Source organism: Cottoperca gobio, chromosome 18 (genome assembly GCF_900634415.1).
Source record: "Cottoperca gobio chromosome 18, fCotGob3.1, whole genome shotgun sequence".
In the NCBI taxonomy this organism is placed as follows: domain Eukaryota; kingdom Metazoa; phylum Chordata; class Actinopteri; order Perciformes; family Bovichtidae; genus Cottoperca; species Cottoperca gobio.
The window spans coordinates 1,708,524-1,732,367 of NC_041372.1; the positions used below are offsets into that span (position 1 = coordinate 1,708,524).

Below are 23,844 nucleotides of genomic sequence, written 5' to 3' on the forward strand. Positions count from 1 at the left end.
TAGATAAATCAATCAAAATTGTGGATCCCAGCTTCTCAAAGACTCGATCTACTCGTTACAGTTCGAGTTGATGACGTGCGTCTCCCTCCAACAACCTCCAACACGTTCGGGACTAGAAACGTTCTTCTTTGGGAAAACAAAAGATCTTTGAGAAGCTGTGATGCGTGAAGACGATGAAGGTACAAGCTACAAGTGCACCGGCGTATAGAACAGTATCAGTTCAATGCTCCTCCCAAGACATTATGGTGGGTTGAAATGTCAATTTCATGCCATATAGATTCTGATTAAAGAGCCTAATGGATACCTGTCTGGAACATGACGGGTTAATCAGCGTCTTTTCATGAAGCTTTTTGTCCATCTCTGCTCGAGTGTTCCTCGCCTTCAACGGGAATGGCGAGAGAAGAAATGGAAAAGACGTGCACAAGATGAGACATGAGAACTTTAATCAGAGGCAAACTTTGAGGCACTGTGTCTACCTCAGTGGTTCCACTAAACGCACGCTGCATACTGATGCTCTTAATAATGCTCTGCAGCACTTACATTGCTCTCGGTCGTCGGAGCATAATGACACAACTGGACCTCTGACGTGAGATGAAATGGTCGATTCAATGATGAGACGGACGGACGTAGACACGAGGAGCGAAGAAGAGAAATTAAACACGCTCGCACTTCGGCACATCTAGAGAAAACATTTTTTAAATGTTTGAATTATGATTTAGGGACATTTTTAGTTTCACCGATAAGAACGACTAAAATTAGGCTCTCTCTTGCACTTGAAATGATGACTTTGGAGAAATTAATGTGCTGCTGGGTTACTTTCAAAAAGCCTCAGAGTACCGTGAGGGGGAGAAATGCAATCAGTCATCAATGGCCATAAATTTCATTGCAGAGTGAAGAGAGACGGCCGCATTTGTGCTGACACTGTGAAATAGTTTGACAGAGCGCGGGCTGGTTTTACAGTTATTTTTTCGCAATGAGTTTTTCCATTAGGGAAATATCTACTGTACCTCCACAGTGTGTGTGTGTGTGTGTGTGTGTGTGTGTGTGTGTGTGTGTGTGTGTGTGTGTGTGTGTAGTGTGCATACATCACAGCAGCAGAAGAGAGGAAGCAGGCGTGGTGTGTGAGGTCATTTCCAGTTAGACAAGTGCCACTGAAACCATTTAATTTAATAAGCCATAACTCAGTGTGTCTGCAGGACATATTACTGAGGAGGGACTTGACGGATGAATTGCACTTTAAAAGGCAAATAAACACCATCAGAAATCTTCTTCTTTAATGAGCATGTGTACTGAATCACCTGCCACCTCACAAACACCGATGGAGCTTTGATGCTTTTCCAGAGTCACATGACGTGATGACAGATATTACTCATAAACATAATGATACGCTGGAACGAGTCAATGGGGTGAACCAATTCCACCCATGACCAACCTTATTGTCGTAGTAATAGCAAACATTTGCTTTATTTTTGCTTTTGACAATATCTTTAGCAATGACTGCGGATATGGATTTGGTCGTGCACTGACCAGACATAACTTGAAATTGTGCTAAAACTGTGACATCGTTTTTCTTTAGATGACTTTCTGGATAATGTAGCTACAGGTTATTGTCTGCACAGCATCACTGATATTAGAAACGACGGAGTGTTTCAAATAGAAACTGAGGATTGCAAATGGAGCAGGTGTAAATGCTTTTTATCAGTGTACAGTGTACTTATTCTATTTTGTATGTACAGATACTTACTCCTGCATTTTATTATGTCTCTTGCACCGTTTTATTTATTTTATCTCTTAGGTATAAAGTATGTTGCTTTGTTGGCGTCTGCAACAACTGTAGCTGTTGTGCAGACGCCATTAAAAGACAAAAACAGAAACAGAAGAATTTGATATATTCATAAAAGGTTGTGTGGACTGAAAAGGTCAGATCAGTGCATCTTAGTGAATTTAGATACATATCTCCATGTGTTGAAGCTGCACCTGAGCAGCTTTTTAAAGAAGCACAATACATCTCAAGTATTTGAAACTCAATTAATGTATTTTTCTGCAGCAGGGTCAGTGGGGACAAGCAGGACATCAAACAATGAGCGTATTCAAACTCAACTGCTTTTCTTACAATGTGGCAGACGATCACTACTCTCTTCATGTCGCCCCCCCCTGCCCCGCCCGCCCCACACAAACACACACTTTAATCATTTAGATTCCCATTATCACAGCTTCCTCTTCTCATTACTCAACCCAGTTCTCCTCACTACTGAGCCATGAACCAAAATTAATTCATTACCTTGTCTTCACCACCAGATTGCTATCTTAGCTGGATTTGAGTCATTTCAAACTCAAACATTTGACGTTTTCTATATTTTCTCACAAAACCTTGCTAGATTAATTTGAATAACTTTACTGAAACAGAGAAGAGACAATATAACTGCTCGAGTGAATGTAGCCAAGAAGAATAAGACTGCAGACTCTCTCTATATCACCGAGGCAATTTCATTGAGACAGCAAAGTGTGACTGGGGGGTTCCCATCTACAGCAGGTTGTCAGTCACAGAAACCTGTGCCTAGCGGCTTTGAGCATCGAGTGCGACCATGCTCGGCTTGTTCCTTCGCTCCCCCCCTCCCGCCACACATTTCCCTCCTGCTTCAGCGCATTTCACATCTAAGGGAAAACAAACAAGCAATGTCATTCCTCTATTATTTGCCAGGAAGCCCACTACTCAAGTCTTGACACTTGCATAATGAGAAGTAGATGTACATGCAGCCCCTTCTCAGATGAGAGCTCCATTAAATGATCTGCAGCAACAACCCGAGGAGTTTGATGAGTTTGTTAGATAAGGAAAAAAAAGGTAAAATGGACAGTTGCTCCTCTACAACATGTCCTCTGCAGCACCATTTTATGTGCTTCTGAAATACTTTTCCCATGACGTGTTGACAATCCATTCATCAGTTATCATCTCTGCGCAGTAACCTCATTGGCTGCCCTCTTCTCTAACCTCAAAATAGTTGGAAACAACTTTTCAGGAGCAAATTTAAATTCCATCTCCAGATGCCAAGTGTCAAAGCCTAACGCTGAAATTGGATTATCTCTTTTTTTTTCTTGGGTGGAAATTCTGCTGCTTTGGCATTTAAATATAGAAACAGTCTCATGTGGCTCAACATAGATGCTGTATGGATAGCACACAACAAAAAAAAAAGGAAAATTAATTGGGAAACTCTGGGCTGGAGTGTGATTGTGACTTTGATCAATGACTGGGGAAACTCATTACCAGCGTGGGCCAGTGCGTGAGGCGGACCCTAATTGTGTGCCAGTCTGTAATTCTGTGCTGTAATTGACAGCTGGATGAAGCAGGTGTGCCCAGTGACACCGCGGCGCATTGGGAGAGACAAAGGAGAAAGGGACGGAGAGATCACAAGATGAGGAAGCTGGAGGGATAATGGATTAGAGAAGGCAGATTCTTCCTCCCTGGCACATATTTAAGGCTCTGAGAGGTGGAAACAGGAAGGTCCTAAACACACTTTAAATGTCCAAAGTAACAAAGAAGGGAAGTGAGGAAACAGAGGCCGGAGGAGAAGAAGCAGTGAGAGGAAAGTAGCACAAGGGTTGTCTAAGATTTATCTTCGGTGTTTAATATTTGAACGAAACACGTATGTAAAATCATTTACTTTGGCTAATTCATGTGTGTCAAGGTCTTTATTATTGGTGTTGTATAGCCACAGGCACTTTTATTAGAGATGCACCGGATCAGTTTCAGCCCGACAAAGATCTAAAGGGACTGAGGTATCAGCCATCACATAACCACGTTATTCAGATTTTAAATATGGGGGACAAGAGAGTTAGTATCAGAGTGATTATCAGGAGAGAAAAGTGTGTTTGTTCAAGTACTTAAAGTAATAATCTCAAAGATTTAAATATAATAAATGTCTGTCGTCCAATGAGGCAACACAATGGAGATCGAGGCCGACTGATAAAAGTATTGCAATATTTATATATTTGCAGTATTACGAGCAGAGTCTGTGGTGACATTCTAGTAAAATAAAATGTTGTATTAAGTTACTGCTCATGCAAACCAAACATCAATAACAGCTGCAGCTTCATAATAAAAGCATTTAGCTGGTGAAACATAGATGTGTTGGTCAGCAAGCTGGACACTAACTGCTGTCAAGACATCTTTTAACAGCGGGTGAGTAGTAAATATGTCGGGGGGGGGGGAGAGGGAGAGTGAGGAGCAGCTACAGCGAGCGGTTAGATGAAGAGATGCACACCTACTACTCTCTCTGTTGGCAGACTCATGCAGCATAAATCCAGATCACAGGTGCTCACAGAACGATGGGAAAAGGCCAGTTATTGCCGGACTTCTTTATTCAACTAAAGTAGTTTGTTCTGCAGCTCCCAGTCTTCTGGGAGCTGCAGTGTTAAAGGTACCACCAGTAACTAGTTAAATCAACCAGGGCCAGAATATGAGGAATGCATCTTTAAGAGATCATTCAATTTGTTTTACACACAGCTAACTGTAAAATCATTCACAACTATTAAAATAAAGCTATTCTGTTGCTACATGCTTGTAGCTTGTAACATTGCCGAACACCTGCAGATCTTTACTTCCCTAAAGGTGCCGTGGGTCGACTTGTGAATGTGACGGTCAGATGAGGTTTCATGAGGTGCTTCGCTAATAAAAAAGTCCCAAACAAAGAGCCCAGTCCCAACAAGGCCTGTCTGCTTGTTTGATGCACTTCAAAGAGGCTTTTGTCGGCCTCTTTGCCATCTTCTGGCAAGCTCTCATCGACCGGGGGGCAAAGAATGTTGAATTCAATCAAGCACACCATAATTCCTCGCAGTGTACGAGTAGGGCTGAGTCACAGGCATCTAATGGTTGCTCATAATCAAGCACCATGATTAAGCACTTGGGGAAGTGGGCACACACTAAAAATGCTTTGGAGATGTCCTTTCCCTTAGAGCTAAGTACACTCATTACCTTGCGGCGGCGGGTACGTGGGTGCTTCATTAGCTTTTATGCCGAGTTGCCTGTATTTGCTCATAGTTTTCCTGATTTCCATAGAGTGAAAAGGCGCCTAAAGAGCCCTCGACTGCAACAGTTTGAAGTCTGTACGCTGGCTTTGTGGTACCCGGAAAGTCTCAAACTGTAGAAATTGCAAGTTTCATGGTCTCACTCCAAGCAAGAAATGGAATCGCGATTGAGACCAAAACCATCCTTTTCAGCCCTAATAGTTTTACATAATACACTTTGAAATTATGGAAGGCATAAGAACTTCAGTAAAGCACAAACGACCACCCTGCAGCTCTGACATTACAGACACTTTAGTGCACTCATAATCTTTAATTATCCCTGCAGACACTATGCAATACATTAGCTCTTAAAAAGTCTATAAAATAAGGCAGCGAGGGATGCACACACAGTTTCCAGTAGCGATACCGATACCAGGCTTTAGGTATCGGCCGATACAGAGTACCGATCACATACCAGAGGTTAATAAATAAGCTATCATTGCTTTCACAACTTCGTAAAAGTAAATTTAACAAAAACATGGTTTTTAATTTACGGAATTGTCATTTATTATAATAATAAATCGTAAAAACAACCTTTTGATAGGTCATGGTCAGCACAAACTTAAGCTCTCAGGACGTGTTGATCGTAGACTAATTATAATGTTAACCCCGCAGGTAGAGACTCGACTGTGGCTCGAGGCCAGACGCTGGATGACATTCTCCACATGGTGAACATTAGATATCCAGACAGATGCTTCAGCCACACAGACTCATTAGCAAAGACCATCAAGGTTCTGATCCAGGAGCTTCTACTTTGACCACAGCCATCTGTATTCTAAAAAGGGACAGACACACCAAAATCAAAAATAAAGCGCCATTTATCAATTATATAATAGAACAAGTTGGCACTCGGCTTGTGCTGCTCAAAGCTCCAAATAAACACATTTGATCCGGTTACACATCATAACCCACAGACCTTGTTGTGAGCATGTTCACGTAGGAACTACTTTTTCCTACCGTATCACCTCACAGACGAGAGGCTCGTGACAGCATGAGAAGTAAACTTTAATGGCCTCCTCCTCTGCTCAGCTCTAATGTTAGCTACAGGGAAGAGGAAATGTGTTTCGGATTCAGAGGTGAACTGTCCCTTTAAGTCACATTTACTGTTAATTGACACTTTGAAGTTTTAATTTCTTCAAAATGAAACAAGAAAAACAAGCGTGATAGCGGTTAGTTACTTTCTACTAGTGAAATCTATCTGATGCATGAGGTCATTTCTAAAACCTGGAATATATCTGGCAGATATTGTTCAACAGTTACACTTCCACACACACACAGCGAAGCCCAGGCGCTTTTCTAAACACAACACACACACACACACACACACACACACACACACAAGTTTGGAAAGTATGGTGTGCAGTCTTCAACATTAGGGATGGTAGTTACAAAGGGTGTGCAAATTCAGACCTTGCAAAAGTGTACATATTAAAGCTCACACCATTGCCTTGAGACATCGGGGAAGATGGATTGCCACTAAGTGTTTTCTGAATCATATTACAGTCCATAGATTATAACCATTATAGGTAAACCTCCTGGCAAAAAGATTAGTCTAATTAGTTCTCTCGTCAACTCTGCTCGTCTTTGGTTGGACACATTCATGATGCATCGCCTCTTTAAAATTTAGAGAAGCAAGTGGAATGCCACTTTAATCGAGTGTTTTACATCTTCCAATCTGTTTACCCTTGTCATCATAATGAGACTTGAAATGCTTTAATGGCTCTCGAAGCGATTTATTGATGACGATTTGCTTAATATTTGTTTCTGAAAGCTTGGCCACAAAAACAGAAGAAATGCTGGAGAAACAGCTGAGCTGCTGTGACTCTTTCAAATCAGACATCTTCCATCAACTCAGAGCTGTTTTTCCTCCTCAAAATATGGATTTGATGATACTCATCTCTCACTCCAAAAATAAGCAGACAGATGCCTGACAAATGTCCTGATATCTATCAAAGTACTATCTCCTTGTCTTGTTTTTTCCGTATCCATGCAGCTGCCGACAATACATCACTGCCTTTGATCCCAACTGTCGAAATGTCTGCTGAATGTCACACAAGTTTTCCCACAGGTTCTCACTGTGTTGTGTAAAACGCACACAGATATGTGCAGAGACCACGTGTGTATGTGTGTGTGTGTGTGTGTGTGCGTGCGAGTACACGTCTGAGCACAAGCCTTATCCAGAGAGGGATAAATCCAATCCATTACCTGGCGGGGCTCAGGGCAGCTCAAATCGATGGCACTCTCAGTGGCTGCTGATGAACTTCCCTCTCTGACAAGGTGTATCATTCAGGCCCGTCGCAGAGCAAGACTCTGTCTGGCATTTCAAAGCACCAATGAAACTGAAGGCCAAATGTTCTTACCTGAGGGACTCGGCAGACATCGTCCACACTACACGTCCACAACTCATTTGTGTTTCTAAATTATTTCCTTGCATAGATGTGCATCCATGTCACATACCTTAGCAGCACAGCCCTCACTACTGAACGCATGCATTAGCAATTGCGGGTCGAACATAAACTGTAATTATATTCAATCACCCCGAACAAGGAAACTCTGTATAACGTGCTTCTGGCGTGTCAAATCTGTACTCATCTACTATGTTTTCTTATCGTCTAGCTGCCACTTCCCTTCAACCTGAAAAAAAGAAGAAGGATGGAGAGATGGATGAGCAGTCAGTGTGAAGGAGGAGGAGAAGATCAAATGGCAGGGCGGTTATGAGATGTGTGTCTGATGCCTTTTCAGACTGCGCTGTTTTGGCCGCCGCACCAGTCAATCACGATTACAATGGCGAGGAGAGATGGGAGCAGTGGTGCAGAAAGAGCAGGAGTGATAATTACAATGCAAGGGACAAGATAATGGGAACACGCTGCACTCTCCCAATCATTTCATGTATCAGCTGCTGACTGAACCCCCCCCCCCCCTACTGACAACCAGCAATCACAGGTCATATTTGTGAAATCCAAAATGGATTAATTTGATGACAGCAGAGCCGGTTGTGATCCGTCTCTGTATGCATGTGTTTGTGCACACAGTTTTGTCAAATGTCAGAGAATATTTACTTGTACTTTTCCCTATGAAATAAGCAGACGAGCATGGAATCATCGTTGTAGGAGGACGAGGAGAAAAGCACGAGCACGGCACTGGAAGCGGCTTGATGGCATGTCAATCACTGATCATTTATCGTCATTCTGCAACACAGGGCTGCACAGCAAAATGCAGTTATAGCCTCATGTATTTATGCAGCACGACAAAGCAGAACATTCCTGGAGTGCATCAGGAGGAATGTAAACAGCAGCAACAAAACAATAGTGGATTCTCTGTGCACATAATATGGCCGACAACTACAATATTAAAGAATTCAGGGAAACGTTGTCCATCAACTTCGACGTTTGTGCTACAAAAGGATTCAAACTTGAGCTTTAACTCTTAAAGATTTGTAGTAAGTATCAAAATAAAAACTAAATTCACTTTCACAGAAGAATATAATTATTGTAATCCAGCAGCTAATCACAGCGTCTTCTACTACAGTGTCTTTAATCTGTGTTTATTACAACACTGATTTACAATTCTATTTTCTGAAGCCATATTCCACGTCATGCATTGCAGCCCAAACCTATTATGTGCAGTTGCACTACATGCTATCCCACTGCTCCTCTTAAGTGTAGTCAGCTGAGAACATTAATCATAAGATCGTTTAAATTAAATTTACCATAAAGTGTAAAGAGGCTTAATGAAAATTAAGTTGTTTATGATGTGCATGATTACGAGGGTGTCGTCTCTTCACTTCAGATGAGCAATGGGATTTGATCCATTTGGAAAGGCACAACTCCGATCCCACAGTTGACGCCCAAAAAGTGCTCAAGCGAAGTGCAGAGACACAATCAATCACGGCACAGTTAATGTATGTTGTTGTGTATACATTTGTTTTATTAAGCCTTTTAAATATAGCATGGGGTAACTCCATTTCAGGATAAAATAATTGATCCTATCGCAATGATTTGGGCCAATATCAAACTATATGGTGAATTATATATATTAGCACCTGCAGAGCAAGTGCAGGGTTAGCAACAGTGTTCCCAGTGTAAATAATCAACTGTGCTCAGGAACACAGGAGCATCAAGCTGGAAGATGTGCAGCATGCAAAGGAACAAAAATCAGTGAATACTAAAAGTCTTTGGGAGCATTAATTGTGTCTGCTTGCACAATGTCAATCAACTGATCCTTGCAACCAAAGCTGTTCACACAAATACACGAGGAGTGGATGATGGAGATTACAAATGATATGCATGCATGGTCTGTTCAAACAAGTGTCAAAGATAAGGTTGCTTTTCCACCTTGGCGTCAAACAAATGACAATGTTGCAAAGCCATTTTATGTTCAGAGAAAGGGTGGTTTACCTTGTTGACCTCATAGTCAAGGTTGGACTCTAGCACAAGACATGTGCTGTACTGCTTCAAGTTATGCAAATAAATATCATAAACTCAGTCCACAAAGACGATAAAATAAATACACAACTGAATAAAATGCATCCATCAATCTGTGCACACAAGTGTGCATACGGTGTGCAGAGACAAAAGGAAGGTTGAAGAGAACGAGACCACGCGGTGAGCGCTGCCCGAGGGAGAAGAGCTAATCCGTGGTTATCAACACTTTTAAGCCTGCAGACTTCAGAGCCATTTGCAAACGCTCCCCTCCATTTCTACCTCGCCTTCCCCTTTTTACTGGCACACGAAGACGCTCGTGTTTCCACCTGAATTTGTGACAGACCGCTGCAAGTGGCCGCGCAGGAATGGTTTCCAGGGAGACAGCAAAAGCAGCGCTGCTCGATGTACAGGGATACGATGCGTTACGCCCCATTTCTGCTCGCAGGCACAGACCAGCATCTCTCCAGCAGGCTTCTACTTGAACCCGTGTTCACCACATCATCTCAGGCAGGAGGAGGAGGAGAAGACGCTGTTGCCACCCACAGATGTGCGAGTGAGTAATTCCACTTTGCGTGGCCATTTTGCAGCCTTTAAAAATATTTCCATTTAGTTTGTATAAAGGGATTATCACATGTCTGAACAATAAAAAGAGGTAATTATGTAAAACTTGAACCAATGCAGAAAATTCATGTAAAAAAGGGTTTGAAAAATACATCAACTTAATTCTTGTTGGTGCCTTTTAATCCCTGAGTTTTTATAATCCAATAAAGAAATAATATAATAATACTCCAAGCACAAAAGGCCTTTAAATGTCAAGCCAAGTAATAATTATTTTTAAAGCATGAGAAATAAATGTAGCTTGCATATTATTGTGTTTACATTTCTATATGAGAGCGAATCATTTAAAATGAGACACATTTACTACACAGGCCTGTATTTAAAGACTTGTAACTTCATCATAACAGGTGTAGTGAAGTACAGTAACGACATACACAGTGTATGTCATTACTGTATGAATATTTACAGTTTAATGTTAACTTTGGGGGCTTAGCAATCAAAGCTGGGGTCAAAACACTAACATGCAATCAGCGTGGCCTCTGTGCAAAGATTACAGAAGGCACGGAGAAAAAACTTCCTCAGCTAAAGAAAGGATTAACATTTTAGAATTGCAATTAAAACCACTCTGAAGTCACGGGGAGAAAAAGTTAGCAGCAAGCACTTATTAATGAAAGACACATTTCAACGGCAGGGATGCTTCTCTCTTGCTCTTTACATGTTCCATCATTCTAATCCTGGAAACAGCTTCGGGCGTATCAGAGAGTCGGAGCTTACTTCTTGCATGTCATTGATTTGTTGCACGTGAGGATAAAAACAGGTGCAGAGGAAAAATACAATGTGCAAATATGCAGCGTCATGTCGTCTAAAATACAACACTGGGCCGAATGTTACATACAGCGCAGGGGAAGCTATCAGGGAACACATGGATTATAAGGAGACGGGGAGGCAGACAGTTTCATATGATGCTGATGATGCCTTCAAAGCCATCTCTGTCAGTGCACCCTCTGTGAAGCTGGCACTCTGCGTGTGGCACACCTCCCTCCTCTCACACTGCCAGGGAAACAAGAGACGTGCTGCAACGTTTACGCTCTTGTGCTCTGGTTTCTCTGCACCATGTAGTCCTTATAGTCACTTTGTTTCATGCAGGCAAGAGGTTCACAAAGGACGCTGGTGGAAACTGGCGAGTGGCTTTTGCCAAACAGCCTCATGTTAGAGCTGGAAGAACACAATACTTTAACGCCCCCTAGTGATGACTTGTGATAATGCAACATGTGTCAAATATTCTAATGAAGAACTTTAATTTATGAAGCTTTTCTTATATATTAGCAGCATTTTGGAAGATGTGTACATGTGCAGCTTTTAAACTCACCAGCACAATATTTAACAACTAGTTTCAAACTATTTTTTAAGCAAAGATATCTTGATCCCACAAAAACATCCTATAGCAAGTTAACAGTATTGCATCAACAAAACGTGCATTAGAGCTGCTGCCACCTTTGCACCCTGCAGCTTCTTCTTCTCTTTCCTCTATTAAGCCGCCCTCTCAAGTCTGAAAATGTGGCAAATCCCCGGAACAGACTACACCCTACTGTTACTTCTTCAGCCCGCTCATATTTAGGATTCCACCGACCTCACAGGGTCCCATTTTTTTAAATCTTCCAAAGCAATCAGATTTCACACTTTCTTCTGCCCCAAGTAAGAAGGCCTCTACCCATAATCCTGTTCCTACTGCTTGTCAGGATGTCAACAAGAACAGAAGCCCCGTGGGTTGTGTGTGCATGTGTGTGTGCGTGTGTGTGTGAGTGTGTGTGCGTGTGTGTGACGCACATGCACACAACTGGGCACAGGGTGGCCTGCTGAAGAAGAAATACAGACAGGAAGAAGGAAGAAACACTTTGAGGAAAATAACGTTTGAAAAACTGTTAACTAAAATGTTAACTAAATAAAATAGAAGCTAAACTACTAATACGCTAAATTCAACGTGAACTTCTATGTAAAGCAACAATAAATCTAATTAAAATGGCCCCTTCTTAAATTGAAACGGTTTCCTCGCAGCAGAACATTTTGTCAGCGATAAAAATTATAAACTGCAGCTTCAAGCTGAAAAATTCATGGCTTTACAACTGTCGTTGCCCCCTGCAGCAATGAACCAAGTGTTCAGCATTAAAAAAGAAAATACTGCTGCAACAAATACATTTAAGTAGACAGAAGGCAACAAGCTCAACACAGCTGAATCAGGCGTGCCACAGCTTTAGCACAGGCAAATATACATTTCAAACGTTTTACAGTTTTCTTCTATTTTCTAGTTGTACCCCCCCCCCCATCACCAAATATCAAACACACACAGCTAGAGTTCCTCTGATGGCCACTAGATGCTACCGCCAAGAAAGGCAGTGAAATAATGGTGTTCACTGTCGTCACGTGAAGACTTTCCTTTGTAAGGTTGAACACCTGTACGCATGCACAGACATGGTTGTTTGTTAGAATAAATGTATTTAATTGTATTTGCTTTGTAAGGTGAATAAATAAACATGAACTGTAAAAAAAAAAAAAAAACACTCCAGTGGTCAAAGTCTACAAATATATTATTTTATAAAGAAGAAAGTGAGGAGAGGTGTCCCTTCATGCTCATTGAAATGTACAGCAGTCGTTTTTATGTAATCATTCACACCTGTGATTTTACTGTAAACGTTACTCAACCATATTGTTAATATTAGATTTCGATAATTTCATATAATCGCTTTTACTCACAGTTGTTTGTCACTCCGGTTTTCCCTCGCGGACTCCAACAGGTGTTTCTAATTACACGCGACTCCCTAAGCTGCGTTCAAGCACTCCTCGTAAAGGCCCAACTCACACACGTGATGTACTCAACATCATTTCTTCCACATTCGGAAAATATAATTGCCACAATGTTTTATTTATTTGCACATACGAAGCCTATTTAAAAGACAAGTTAGATAAACCCTCATATGTAGGTTTTAGCATGAAGTAATCCAATCATACATGCAATTTGAATATGACAATTGTTTTTACTGTGCAAGAAAATCAACAGTGTGAGTTGATTCTGAAACACAAGAGTTATGTTGATTTAAAGAGGGAATAATATAAAAACTGAAACCAAAATAAGAAACAAACAGAGTTTGGGGAGAAGACATGGTGCAGAGTGAGGGCAGAGGGAAATCTAGCAAGAAGAGAAAGACTGAGATGAGTCGACAGAGTGAGAAATCATGTGAGGATGAAGGATGTGAGTGAGGGACAGATTGTGTGTGTGAGAGTGCAAAGAGAGGAGAAATGAGAAAACAGAAGTGTGAGTCTGACAGTGGACCGCTGAGCTCAGCTGATGGCCCATAATGAAGCAGGCAGCTGCAGAGGAGGAGCTCACGCTGACAGTCTGACGGATGCTGGAGAAGACACACACATGAGAAGACAGCTGAGATTTAAGCATACCAAACCTGTGATAGACGTGCCATGCAATGAGCAGCAGAGTGCTGAATAGCAGAACATTGTCAGGACTCATGCATGCTGTGCATTTCCCTTTTGTCCCTCGAGTGAACATCGGAAGAATAATTTTCTGGTTGGGACTGACATTTTTAAAAGTCATTATGCTTTTTTAATTGTATTTGTGAGTTGTCTTCCTACAAGTGGCAACATATAGTTTATTCGATGCAGATGAGTGAGGGTGAAAATCCATCCTCTGCTGTTTTTCAATTACACGGTTGCCATTAAACCTGCATAAAAGTCCATTTTGTTTTCAACTATTTTCGGATATTTCAAGACAATTTCCGGTGTGCAAAGAAAAAAGTGAAATAATAAAATAATTTGGTTTTGCAGGGACGACTTTAAACCAATGAATACACCTGGATTCTTTGAAAGACTGGACCACTTGTTGGTGAAGGCCTGCCGAGACACAGAGTGACACTTTAAATCCACTAATGAAGAGAAATGTGCAGTTAAAGTTAAAGTTAAAGTTGTCGTGTGCATTGCTGTGAATGTCACCATCAAGTTGCATTATTTAATTTCGGTTGAAAAGTCCTCTACTTCCCTCTGGAGGACAAGGAACAACATTATAGGTTCATTTTATTTATGCTCTGAAGACAACAAGGAGACCTTTCAGACGACATTAACACGACATTAAAAAAAACATTTACATCGTGTTGGAACACACAGAGTAAAGACTTTGGTATTATTTAATCCATCGAGCAAGTGGCTGCTGAATCCACTGTGTTCAATTATTCAATGTGATGGTTTTGGTAAGTTTTTACACTTTCAGGCCACATTCATGTATAAAGTATTTTATCACAGAGCCACAAATTAACATTTGATCAGGACAGACCTTTGTTTAAATGTTTAATCTTAAGTGTCCTTGTAACATTAAAGTCAGAAATACACAATACTACTCACTGAGGCTTTTTGAGAAGTCTTGAAGTCCTTCTATAGAGAGGGAACAATATCTAGTGACTGTGGACACAAATGTCATATTAGATAAGGCATCAAAAAACTTTAAAGTCAATAGAAATCCTGGATAAATCTAGAAGAATATCAAAATATATTGTAAATTCATTGCTCATCTGTACCTGAATTATCTTAGTGTGGGGGTTGACCTTTAAATATTAATGTCACTGCCAGACGACGTACAAAAGGTTTTTAATTTCCATTTCACAAGTGCAAATATGATTTGAGAGAGGTTTGAAAGTTTAACGTACAAAAAGCGGAAAAAGTTACGGAACAAAGCAAACATTAATTTAAGACCGTGTGACTCTTTTGGTTTTAGACTAAGCTATTTTTTGTGTGTAAATGAGTTCTATTTTACTATTATTTCTGGAAGTTAGTTATATATATATAAATTATATATATATATATATATTATATATATATATATATAATATAAATAGTATATATATAAATAATATATATATATATATATATATATATATCTCTCTATATATAATATATATATATATTCTCTATATCTCTCTATCTATATATTATATAATTTATATATACTTTTCTATATCTCTATATATCTCCCTTTATATCTATATCTATTCTATATATCTCTATATCTCTATATATATCTATCCCTTATATAGATCTAATTTATCTCATATCTTATCTCTCCCTTTTCTCTCAATCTTCTCTATCTCCTATCTATCTCTATATATCTATCTCCTTTCCGATATCCATTATCTCTCTCTCTCTCTCTCTCTCTCTCTCCTTTCTCTCTCTCCCTTCTCTCTCTCTCTATCTCTTCTCTCTCTCTCCTCTCTCTCATCTCTCTCCTCTCTCCTCTCTCTCTCTTCTCTCTCTCCCCTTCTCTCTCTCTCTCTCTCTCCTTCTCTCTCTCTCTCTCCCTTCTCTCTCTCTCTCCCTTCTCTCTCTCCTCTCTCTCTCTCTCATCTCTCTATTTCATCTCTATCTCTCTTTCTCTCTATCTCTCTCTCCTTTCATCTCTCTCTCTCTCTTTATCTCTCCTTTCTCTCTCTCTTTTCTTCTCCTTTCCTCTCTCTCTTTATCTCTCTCGCTCTCTCTCTCCTTTCTCTCTCGATCTCTATCCTTTTCTCATCTCTCTCTCTCTCTCTCTCTCTCTCTCTCTCTCTCTCTCTCTCTCTCCCTCCTCCTCTCCCTCTCTTATCTCCCTCTCTATCTCTCCCTCTCTCTCTCTTCCCCTCATCTCCTCTCTCTCCTCTCCCTCTCTCTCAGTCCCTCTCTCTTCTCTCTCTCCTCTCTCTCTCTATCTCTATTCTCTCTCTATATCTATCTATATATATATATATTCATTGCATTGTGTGATGTCGCAATACAAATACTACTACTGCCTGTGGAAGGAATGATACAATGTTCATCAAAAAGAGCTTTCATACACAATAATTCATAATAAATATGTGTTGTAACATTTGCATGGTGTGTTTGAACATCACTTCTGAAACTTACAAACTTACAGAGGTGTCATAATGTGTGTGTGCAGCATCAACAGCAGGATTTACAGCCTGGGTTGTTATTTTGGAGCCAGTGTGTGATAGACGCTGCACTAACGCTACATGACAGCAGGGGGCAGCACTTCACTATATTTCCCAGCGTTGAAAACAGTGATGACCATTTTTAGTTTCTATTTATTTAGTAAAGAAAGTTCATCAGGTTTCCACTTAATTACAAATAAAGATCAGCATTGCTATCAAAACGTTGAGCTCTTAATTAAAACCCACGGACACACAGATATGGTTAAATAAAATTGTTTATTTAACAATTATTAATCAATAAAAATAAGATAAAATGTTACAAAAGTTCTTTACAAATCAAAGAATTGTACAAATCATGGCTCCAAATTTAGTCTTGTCCTGACATAGAAAAATACAAAAGGCACTGTGCATTAGTCTGCTGCATATAGAAAACATGTTGAACCGAAGAAATAGTCCACTACTCACAACGTTATTAATAACCGCCTTCAAAAAAAACAAAACAAAACACCTCGTGTATCTCCAGATGACAAGTTAAACGTCCGACCAGCCTCCATGCTGACAACCTTTAAGAAACAGGACTTCAAACTGAAGACAAAAGAAGCTTAAAACCGTCCGGAGTGTGAAAAACAATGCAAGAGAGACACAGTGCGAAGACATAAAACACAGTAACGGGTGTGTGAAGGGGTGAGGGGGTCGGGATGTGCCTGGAGTTACTGTGCCACTTCTCTACCAATCAACTTAACACATTTAACTTAAAGCCCCTGGTAACCACGTGATCAGAGATATTTGGTATATTCAACGTCCTGTTTGAAGTTTGACGACACTACGGAGGCCACTTGTAGAGATTAATAAACTGCGTGTGGACGTCCTGAAGAACAATATACAACAAAATAAAGAAAAAGTTCTGCATATCACCGGAACTTCTTGTGTTCTTTAACACCCACTGAAATCTAGCATGTGGAAGACGAGACAGAATTGGGGCAGACAAAGTCTAACACTGAGAGAGGACGAGTTAAATAAACACATAGAAGCATTGCTTACAGTCAGACCAAGCACAACTGCAAGAAATACATTTTTCTCCATGTAAAATAAATCTTTTAATCTCTCGTGTGGTAAAGTGGCTTTTTGTGACATTCTTTACTCCGCTAGCCCTCCGAACATCGACATGTTTGCGGCAGGTCTCTCGTCTGTACCTTTCTGGTGCCCTTTACTGTGCAGAACCATTGGTTCAAAGCTTTTAGTCTTTCAAAGCAAAACAGCCAGGCAGCTATTAAAGACACCTGCCGGTCTTCTGAACATCTCTTTGGCATCTCTGTCATCACACCCTGTGAGGAGGAGTCGCACCGAAGCAGTCATAGTGCAGAACCTTTCCTTTTGGCATCCAGTCACTGGATCATACAATGTCGACTGATGCTAAAATCATAGGAAGCCATGCTCGTCGAGTCCTTTCGGAGTGATGGGGTTCCACTTTGCAGTCGTCTTTGTGGTAGAATAGCCTGCAGACAAAAAGCAAAGACGGAATTAATGGCAGAACAAATTGGGTAATTGGTATTGGCAGACCGATGAATGGCATTTTGTGATAATCTGCTAACAATTCATTATAGTATTTCACTGAGACAACACAGGGAAGCTGTTTATCTATTATTAATTATGTAACAACTCTCAGAAACAAGCAGATATCGGCGGATAAATGCTGTCAGTGCACGAAAACTATTTATTTTGAATAAAGTTCATCAATAACAACACATCTGGATTGCACGTCACTGAGCAGCATCAGAACAGCACGTGGTACCTGAGTCTCTGCTCTTGGACAGCTCTGGTGGCTGAACATCTGGTAAAGAGAGCCTCCCCTCGAGGTCGCTCTCCCCCGACGACGTGTGCTCCTCTGCTTTCACGTACATGGCATTCTTCTTATGGTACTTGGCCCGGTAAGTGTCAGTCATACAGCTATCCACAGTGAAGTAAGTGGTGGGAAGAGCCATATCCGTCAGACCGGGGGGGTCCGCACCGCCGTCGTGTCCGGGCATCGGACTCGGGAACCTCTCTTCGCTCTCGCTGGCCGACAGATCGTTCCTGTCCTGGTCCGACGAGCCCGACTTGGAGCTGGCGTCAGATGAAAGCCTGTGCTCCGCGGGTGTCTCGATCCACCGACGGAGGGTGGGGTGCGAGAGCGCGGACAAGCCATTTCTGGGTTCGTTGCGGGGGCTCGACCGTGTCGGCAGCGCCGGCGGTTCGGAGTGACTGTTGCCAAAGGTCTTGGGGGGTAAAGGTGGGGGATAGTTGTGCGAGAAAGGGTCCATGTGGGCAACGGTTCTGGTCTCTTCTTGTTCCGAGAAAGGTCCAGCGAGGTCATCGGAGCTGTTCCACTCAGAGCTGCTGGTCTTTGCCAAGTACGGAGGCACGGGGCTCATGGGGCTGCCGTCCACGTTTTCTTCTACCTCGCTGTCCAGACCATCGTTCTTCTCAAAGATCCCTGGAGTGTATCGGAAGGCTCTTCTTCTGTTGAAGAGCAGAAGTCATGTTCTTTTAACAGGGTTTCATGAACATCAAGGACCCAACACACACACACACACACACACACAAGTAGGTTCATTACTGCTACAACACTGAGCATGTTTATCAGGAGCACTACGAGGCCTGAACGTGAGACTTCTACTGCGGGGTTAACACTGCAAGAGAACCAAGTCCAGTGTGAGTTATGTTAGGAGTCTTTAACATCCTGGCCGCACCCATTTAAAATATTAAACGTGTTCATAATTTATGATCCGATATCCTGAGGTGATGGGGAAACCCCGAGGCTCAAAAGCTTTCAAGGCCTTGATTCACAAACTTATAACGATTTCAAGGAAGATCTTTTTCTTTACCTTTGTATCGGCTGCTCCGAGAGGCCGTCGTGTAGATCTGGAGATTGTCTTCTGTGTTCACCTAGACAACAATGAAGCCATGAGCATTTTATACCACTAAACATCTCATGGTCATCACGAGCACATGGTCAAAAGAAATATACAACATCCGTCATTGATTTTTATTTGAACATGGCTAAAGTATTTATTCCTGCGTCTCTGCAGCAAAGACTTGTTCTCTAACGGAGGTCGTGGTTTGCCTGGTGCTGTGAGAGGAACCCTCAAAAAGGGAACGTGGGTTCACATCAAGGCCTTGTTAGCTTTGAGCTAACAGCGCTAATAAATCAATAAGAACCCTGAATGAACTCGAGCAGACTCAGAAGCTGGAACAGACACAAACTAATGAAAGCAAGGAAAACTCACAATGTGTCAATATATGCAATCATGTTGAAATAGCAGCATATTTCACCCATTAAATCAGCACATGCTTACAAACAGGTGGAGGCGGGTGTGGAGCTTAGCCAAGTTAGCAGGGCGGGTGTGATTTACAAGGCCTGAGACAGACAACAGCTGACAACAGGACAAGGAAGAGAGTGAGGACCATCTGTGATGTGTCAGCATACCCTCTTTTTTCCCCCGGTGCTCTCTCAAAGCATTAGCGGCTAAATCCTTTGTGCTGGCATGCAATTACGCCGGGGTCAGACTCCAGACTCCAGATCCCCTCCACAACACTATTGCATTTTTAAGCCGCTAAGTCCATGTGGCAATTCACAATTTGATGACGCTGATCTGCAATGTTGGCAAGCAACTGCAACAATATCATTCTCAACAAAAAAAAAAGAAAAGAGAAATGCAGTTCACAATGCTTTCTCTCTGGAAAATCCCCTCATCTCTCCGGTCACACTCACTGTTGCCAGGAGAAGGCTTGAAGGAGAAAGCAGCTGGATAACAAAAAGGGCGGCTGTGTTGTTGTTGTCGTCTGTTCGTGACGCTTCAAAATCAAAAAGCAGAAAACAGCTATCAAATAATCGCTATAATCCCGTCAGAATTTTATGTAAATTCTTCAGGTTCCGGGGTCTGGCTAATCTCCAGAAAACATTCACTTTAGTGGAATTTTGGGATCACTGCTGTAGCTGCGGACGCCAGCAAAACAGATGTACTCAAGGTGTCCTGCTGTTTACACGGCCTACTGCACTCGCCTGGGAAACCGTCCATGTACTGCGATTGCATGGATTATGCTGTAGTTCAGTGGCATTCAATGCACCATCCAAACTGCACCAAGTGGCGTGCAGCAACTATATCTATCTATCTATCTAGAGATATATATCTATCTATCTATCTAGAGATATATATCTATCTATCTATCTAGAGATATATATCTATCTATCTAGAGATATATATCTATCTATCTAGAGATATATATCTATCTATCTAGAGATATATATCTATCTATCTAGAGATATATATCCATCTATCTATCTATCTAGAGATATATATCCATCTATCTATCTATCTATAGATATATATCCATCTATCTATCTATCTAGAGATATATATCCATCTATCTAGAGATATATATCTATCTATCTAGAGATATATATCCATCTATCTATCTATCTAGAGATATCTATCTATCTATCTAGAGATATCTATCTATCTATCTAGAGATATCTATCTAGAGATATCTATCTATCTATCTAGAGATATCTATCTATCTATCTAGAGATATCTATCTATCTAGAGATATCTATCTATCTATCTAGAGATATCTATCTATCTATCTAGAGATATCTATCTATCTATCTAGAGATATCTATCTATCTATCTAGAGATATCTATCTATCTATCTAGAGATATCTATCTATCTATCTAGAGATATCTATCTATCTATCTAGAGATATCTATCTATCTATCTAGAGATATCTATCTATCTATCTATAGAGATATCTATCTATCTATCTATCTAGAGATATATCCATCTATCTATCTATCTAGAGATATCTATCTATCTATCTAGAGATATCTATCTATCTAGAGATATCTATCTATCTATCTAGAGATATCTATCTATCTATCTAGAGATATCTATCTATCTAGAGATATCTATCTATCTATCTATCTAGAGATATCTATCTATCTATCTAGAGATATCTATCTATCTATCTAGAGATATCTATCTATCTATCTAGAGATATCTATCTATCTATCTATCTAGAGATATCTATCTATCTATCTAGAGATATCTATCTATCTATCTAGAGATATCTATCTATCTATCTAGAGATATCTATCTATCTATCTAGAGATATCTATCTATCTATCTAGAGATATCTATCTATCTATCTAGAGATATCTATCTATCTATCTAGAGATATCTATCTATCTATCTAGAGATATCTAGATATATATATATTTTTTTTATACACACTCTTTAATCTCCAACATAAAGCAAAGCTCAGAGTAAAGAGCCACCTGTTTGCAGCCTGCTGTTATCTATTAAAAGTTATTCAGGAGATCTGACATCATTTCAGAGGACATGGAAACTGTTCCTCTACAGACATGTACATGCACATCTTCCGACAGCACTTTGAAGTTTTGTTGATGCGACAAAATAAACAAAAAACCACACATTTGAGTTGTAAGGCTGTCAAGTTGAGATGTGTAGTTGTGTGCGTTCGGCTGTCCGGGGTACTTAATTCTTAAACATCACTCACACTCACATGCATATGTGCAGTTCAGCTTTAAGACCTGAAACTATGTGGGGAGGAAAAATGAAAATGGTATAAGTCATCACACGTTATTATAAAACTTTGTTTACGTGCCGTATCCACAAGCAGAGGAACATTAAACCAACAAGGTAAATATGTACCCGTGGCATCAACGCATTAACGCCGAGCAGCGTCACAGCTCGACACGTTAACTCACAGACACATCCACTGCACACGATGGACAACAAACCCACAAAAGGTTGTTATTAAAGAGCCCAGACTTCAGGAGGGATGCCCAGCTGTGTTCAAAATGTCAAGTCACAACTCTCCGCCCACATGTGTGTGTGTGTGTGTGTGTGTGTGTGTGTGTGTGTGTGTGCCTTCAGAGAGGATTTTGGACTTTAATGGACGACTGGATTCTGCAGCTCAGGCCGCTGAGCTCAGGCCAAATTGCCTTTGGACACGTTAGCCGCAGCTCGTCAATACAAGCTGCAGACGGCAGGACGTACATATCCCAAACTGATGGTAGAAATAGAAACTCAAAGATCAGATTGTTCTCCAGGTTTAAGTTTAATAATTCAGCATTTCAAATGAAATCAAGAGCAGCTGAAGATAGAGATGCAGAAATAAGAAATGTTACTAATGAAAGAGGCGGCAGGTGATTGAAGCTTAAAGCCACCAAGTGTGCACACAGCCCGAGTGAGTGAATACAAGACATAACCTTCCACTATTTCCTGACATTTTCTACAACAAACCATTAAATCTAGAAAATAATCTGCAGATTAAGCGATAATGAAAACAATCGATAGTCGCAGCTCTATAAAAACATCCTACGCACGTAGTTTAGTGCAATCAATGAGGAACACACATGTCATCAGATAAAGCCTAATGATGATGAGAACATCAGCGGACATCTTTTAGAGAAAAGTAAAACAACAATAGTTATTGTAGCAGTGAGTAAATAATCGTGCACGCCACAGACGTTTGTGTCTCTGCCAGCGATTCTCTTCCATGAATCACTGCACGTGCAGACGCTCACAGGCAAATGACAAGCCCAGCATTCAACACTGTGCGTCTCAGCTCCTTTCCCCCCCCCCAACTCACTTGTGAAAAAGCTATTTTCAACTCTGAATAAAATTAACGCCGGATGCATTTGCTGTTTCTGTGCTGCACTGCATAACTCTGTGGGACCTTGAAATAACTTCAGTGCTACTAAATGGCATTTTCATTGCGTTGTGTTTTGAGTACCACCTTCTGACAAGCCCAGGCCTCTTCTGCCCGGCTGGGCACAGCTGGGTGGCCCCCCACAAGCTCACTCCTCTCCCTCTTACTCAGGATTAACTCAGAGAGTTCCCGCTGAGCAAATTAGTGGGGCATTTTCCAAGATATTTGTTCAGTTCAAAATATATTTTCATTCCTTTTCTCAGTATCACAAGCGTTGATGTCCAGGCAACAAACCCCCGAGTGCTATTCATGTCATCTAATCTCCCTCCATCTGGTCTGGAAGATACAAATAACCAGTATTGCATGACTCATATTTTTACAAAACAGTAGTTTTGTCCAAACGGATCTAAAAGCTGTCGCTATTCACTGCAGTACAGTTAAAGTCCTTTTTTACATTTTAAATGTGTGATGACATAAATTATGATTCAAAACAGGTTTTTTATTTCTGCAATAATGTGGAAAGGGTTCACTTTGCCAAATTCACAACAAAAAAAAGCCATTTCTTTAAGTGTTTCTACTTGGGTTTGATGCGTCCTTTAGGCCCATGTGCATTTCTCTGCGTGCTGCATAACATAAACTTTGCACAGGAGAAGAAAAAAGGTCAAGGCGAGTCAGTGAGGAACCACGTATTTCCAGGCACTACCCCTTCAATCAGGTGTGACCTTACTGTGCTGATGGCACAATACATCAAGGAGATTGCCTAGTACTATCTTAATGTTTCAGAGGGGAACTTCTGTAATGTCAGGACCGAGCATCCGTCAGACTTTAATCGGCGGTTTATTTGCACAATGCAACACACAGAATATTTCTATGTGTGTATTACAAAACAACGGCTAAATATACGACAATGTTCCATTGTTTTGTTTTAATTAAACCGAGCAAAATGTCTAAATATAACTGCAGAATGAGAAGACATTGTTAGAACAAAGTTATTTGTGTGCAGAAATATGAAACGTGTGAGTTTCTTACCAGGAGAAAATGTGTGCAATTGGTCAGCCTTCAAATCCTCACTTCTTCTGTGAGGGAAGTCATCCCTAAAAACACAAGATACATTTAATTATTCATG

At 40.8% G+C, this 23,844-nt stretch overlaps 1 protein-coding gene and 1 long non-coding RNA gene across 3 annotated transcripts in view; both read right to left on the reverse strand.

Annotated features, from left to right (window-relative positions):
* Nucleotides 1–12,891, reverse strand: part of LOC115023899 (uncharacterized) — a 69,799-nt gene extending 56,908 nt beyond the window's left edge. The window contains exon 1 of the long non-coding RNA XR_003834057.1: nucleotides 12,795–12,891. This is a non-coding gene — a long non-coding RNA (uncharacterized LOC115023899). The remainder of the gene's footprint in view (nucleotides 1–12,794) is intronic.
* A 3,369-nt stretch (nucleotides 12,892–16,260) lies between these two features.
* The window catches only part of usp53a (ubiquitin specific peptidase 53a), a 30,100-nt gene continuing 22,516 nt past the window's right edge, over nucleotides 16,261–23,844 (reverse strand). For both annotated transcript variants that reach the window (XM_029455241.1, XM_029455242.1), the window contains exons 14-17: nucleotides 23,748–23,812; nucleotides 18,868–18,928; nucleotides 17,796–18,502; nucleotides 16,261–17,499 (exon numbers count right to left, since the gene is read on the reverse strand). In XM_029455241.1, the coding sequence (XP_029311101.1) occupies nucleotides 17,423–17,499; nucleotides 17,796–18,502; nucleotides 18,868–18,928; nucleotides 23,748–23,812 (910 nt within the window). In that variant the 3' untranslated portion in view covers nucleotides 16,261–17,422. The remainder of the gene's footprint in view (nucleotides 17,500–17,795; nucleotides 18,503–18,867; nucleotides 18,929–23,747; nucleotides 23,813–23,844) is intronic.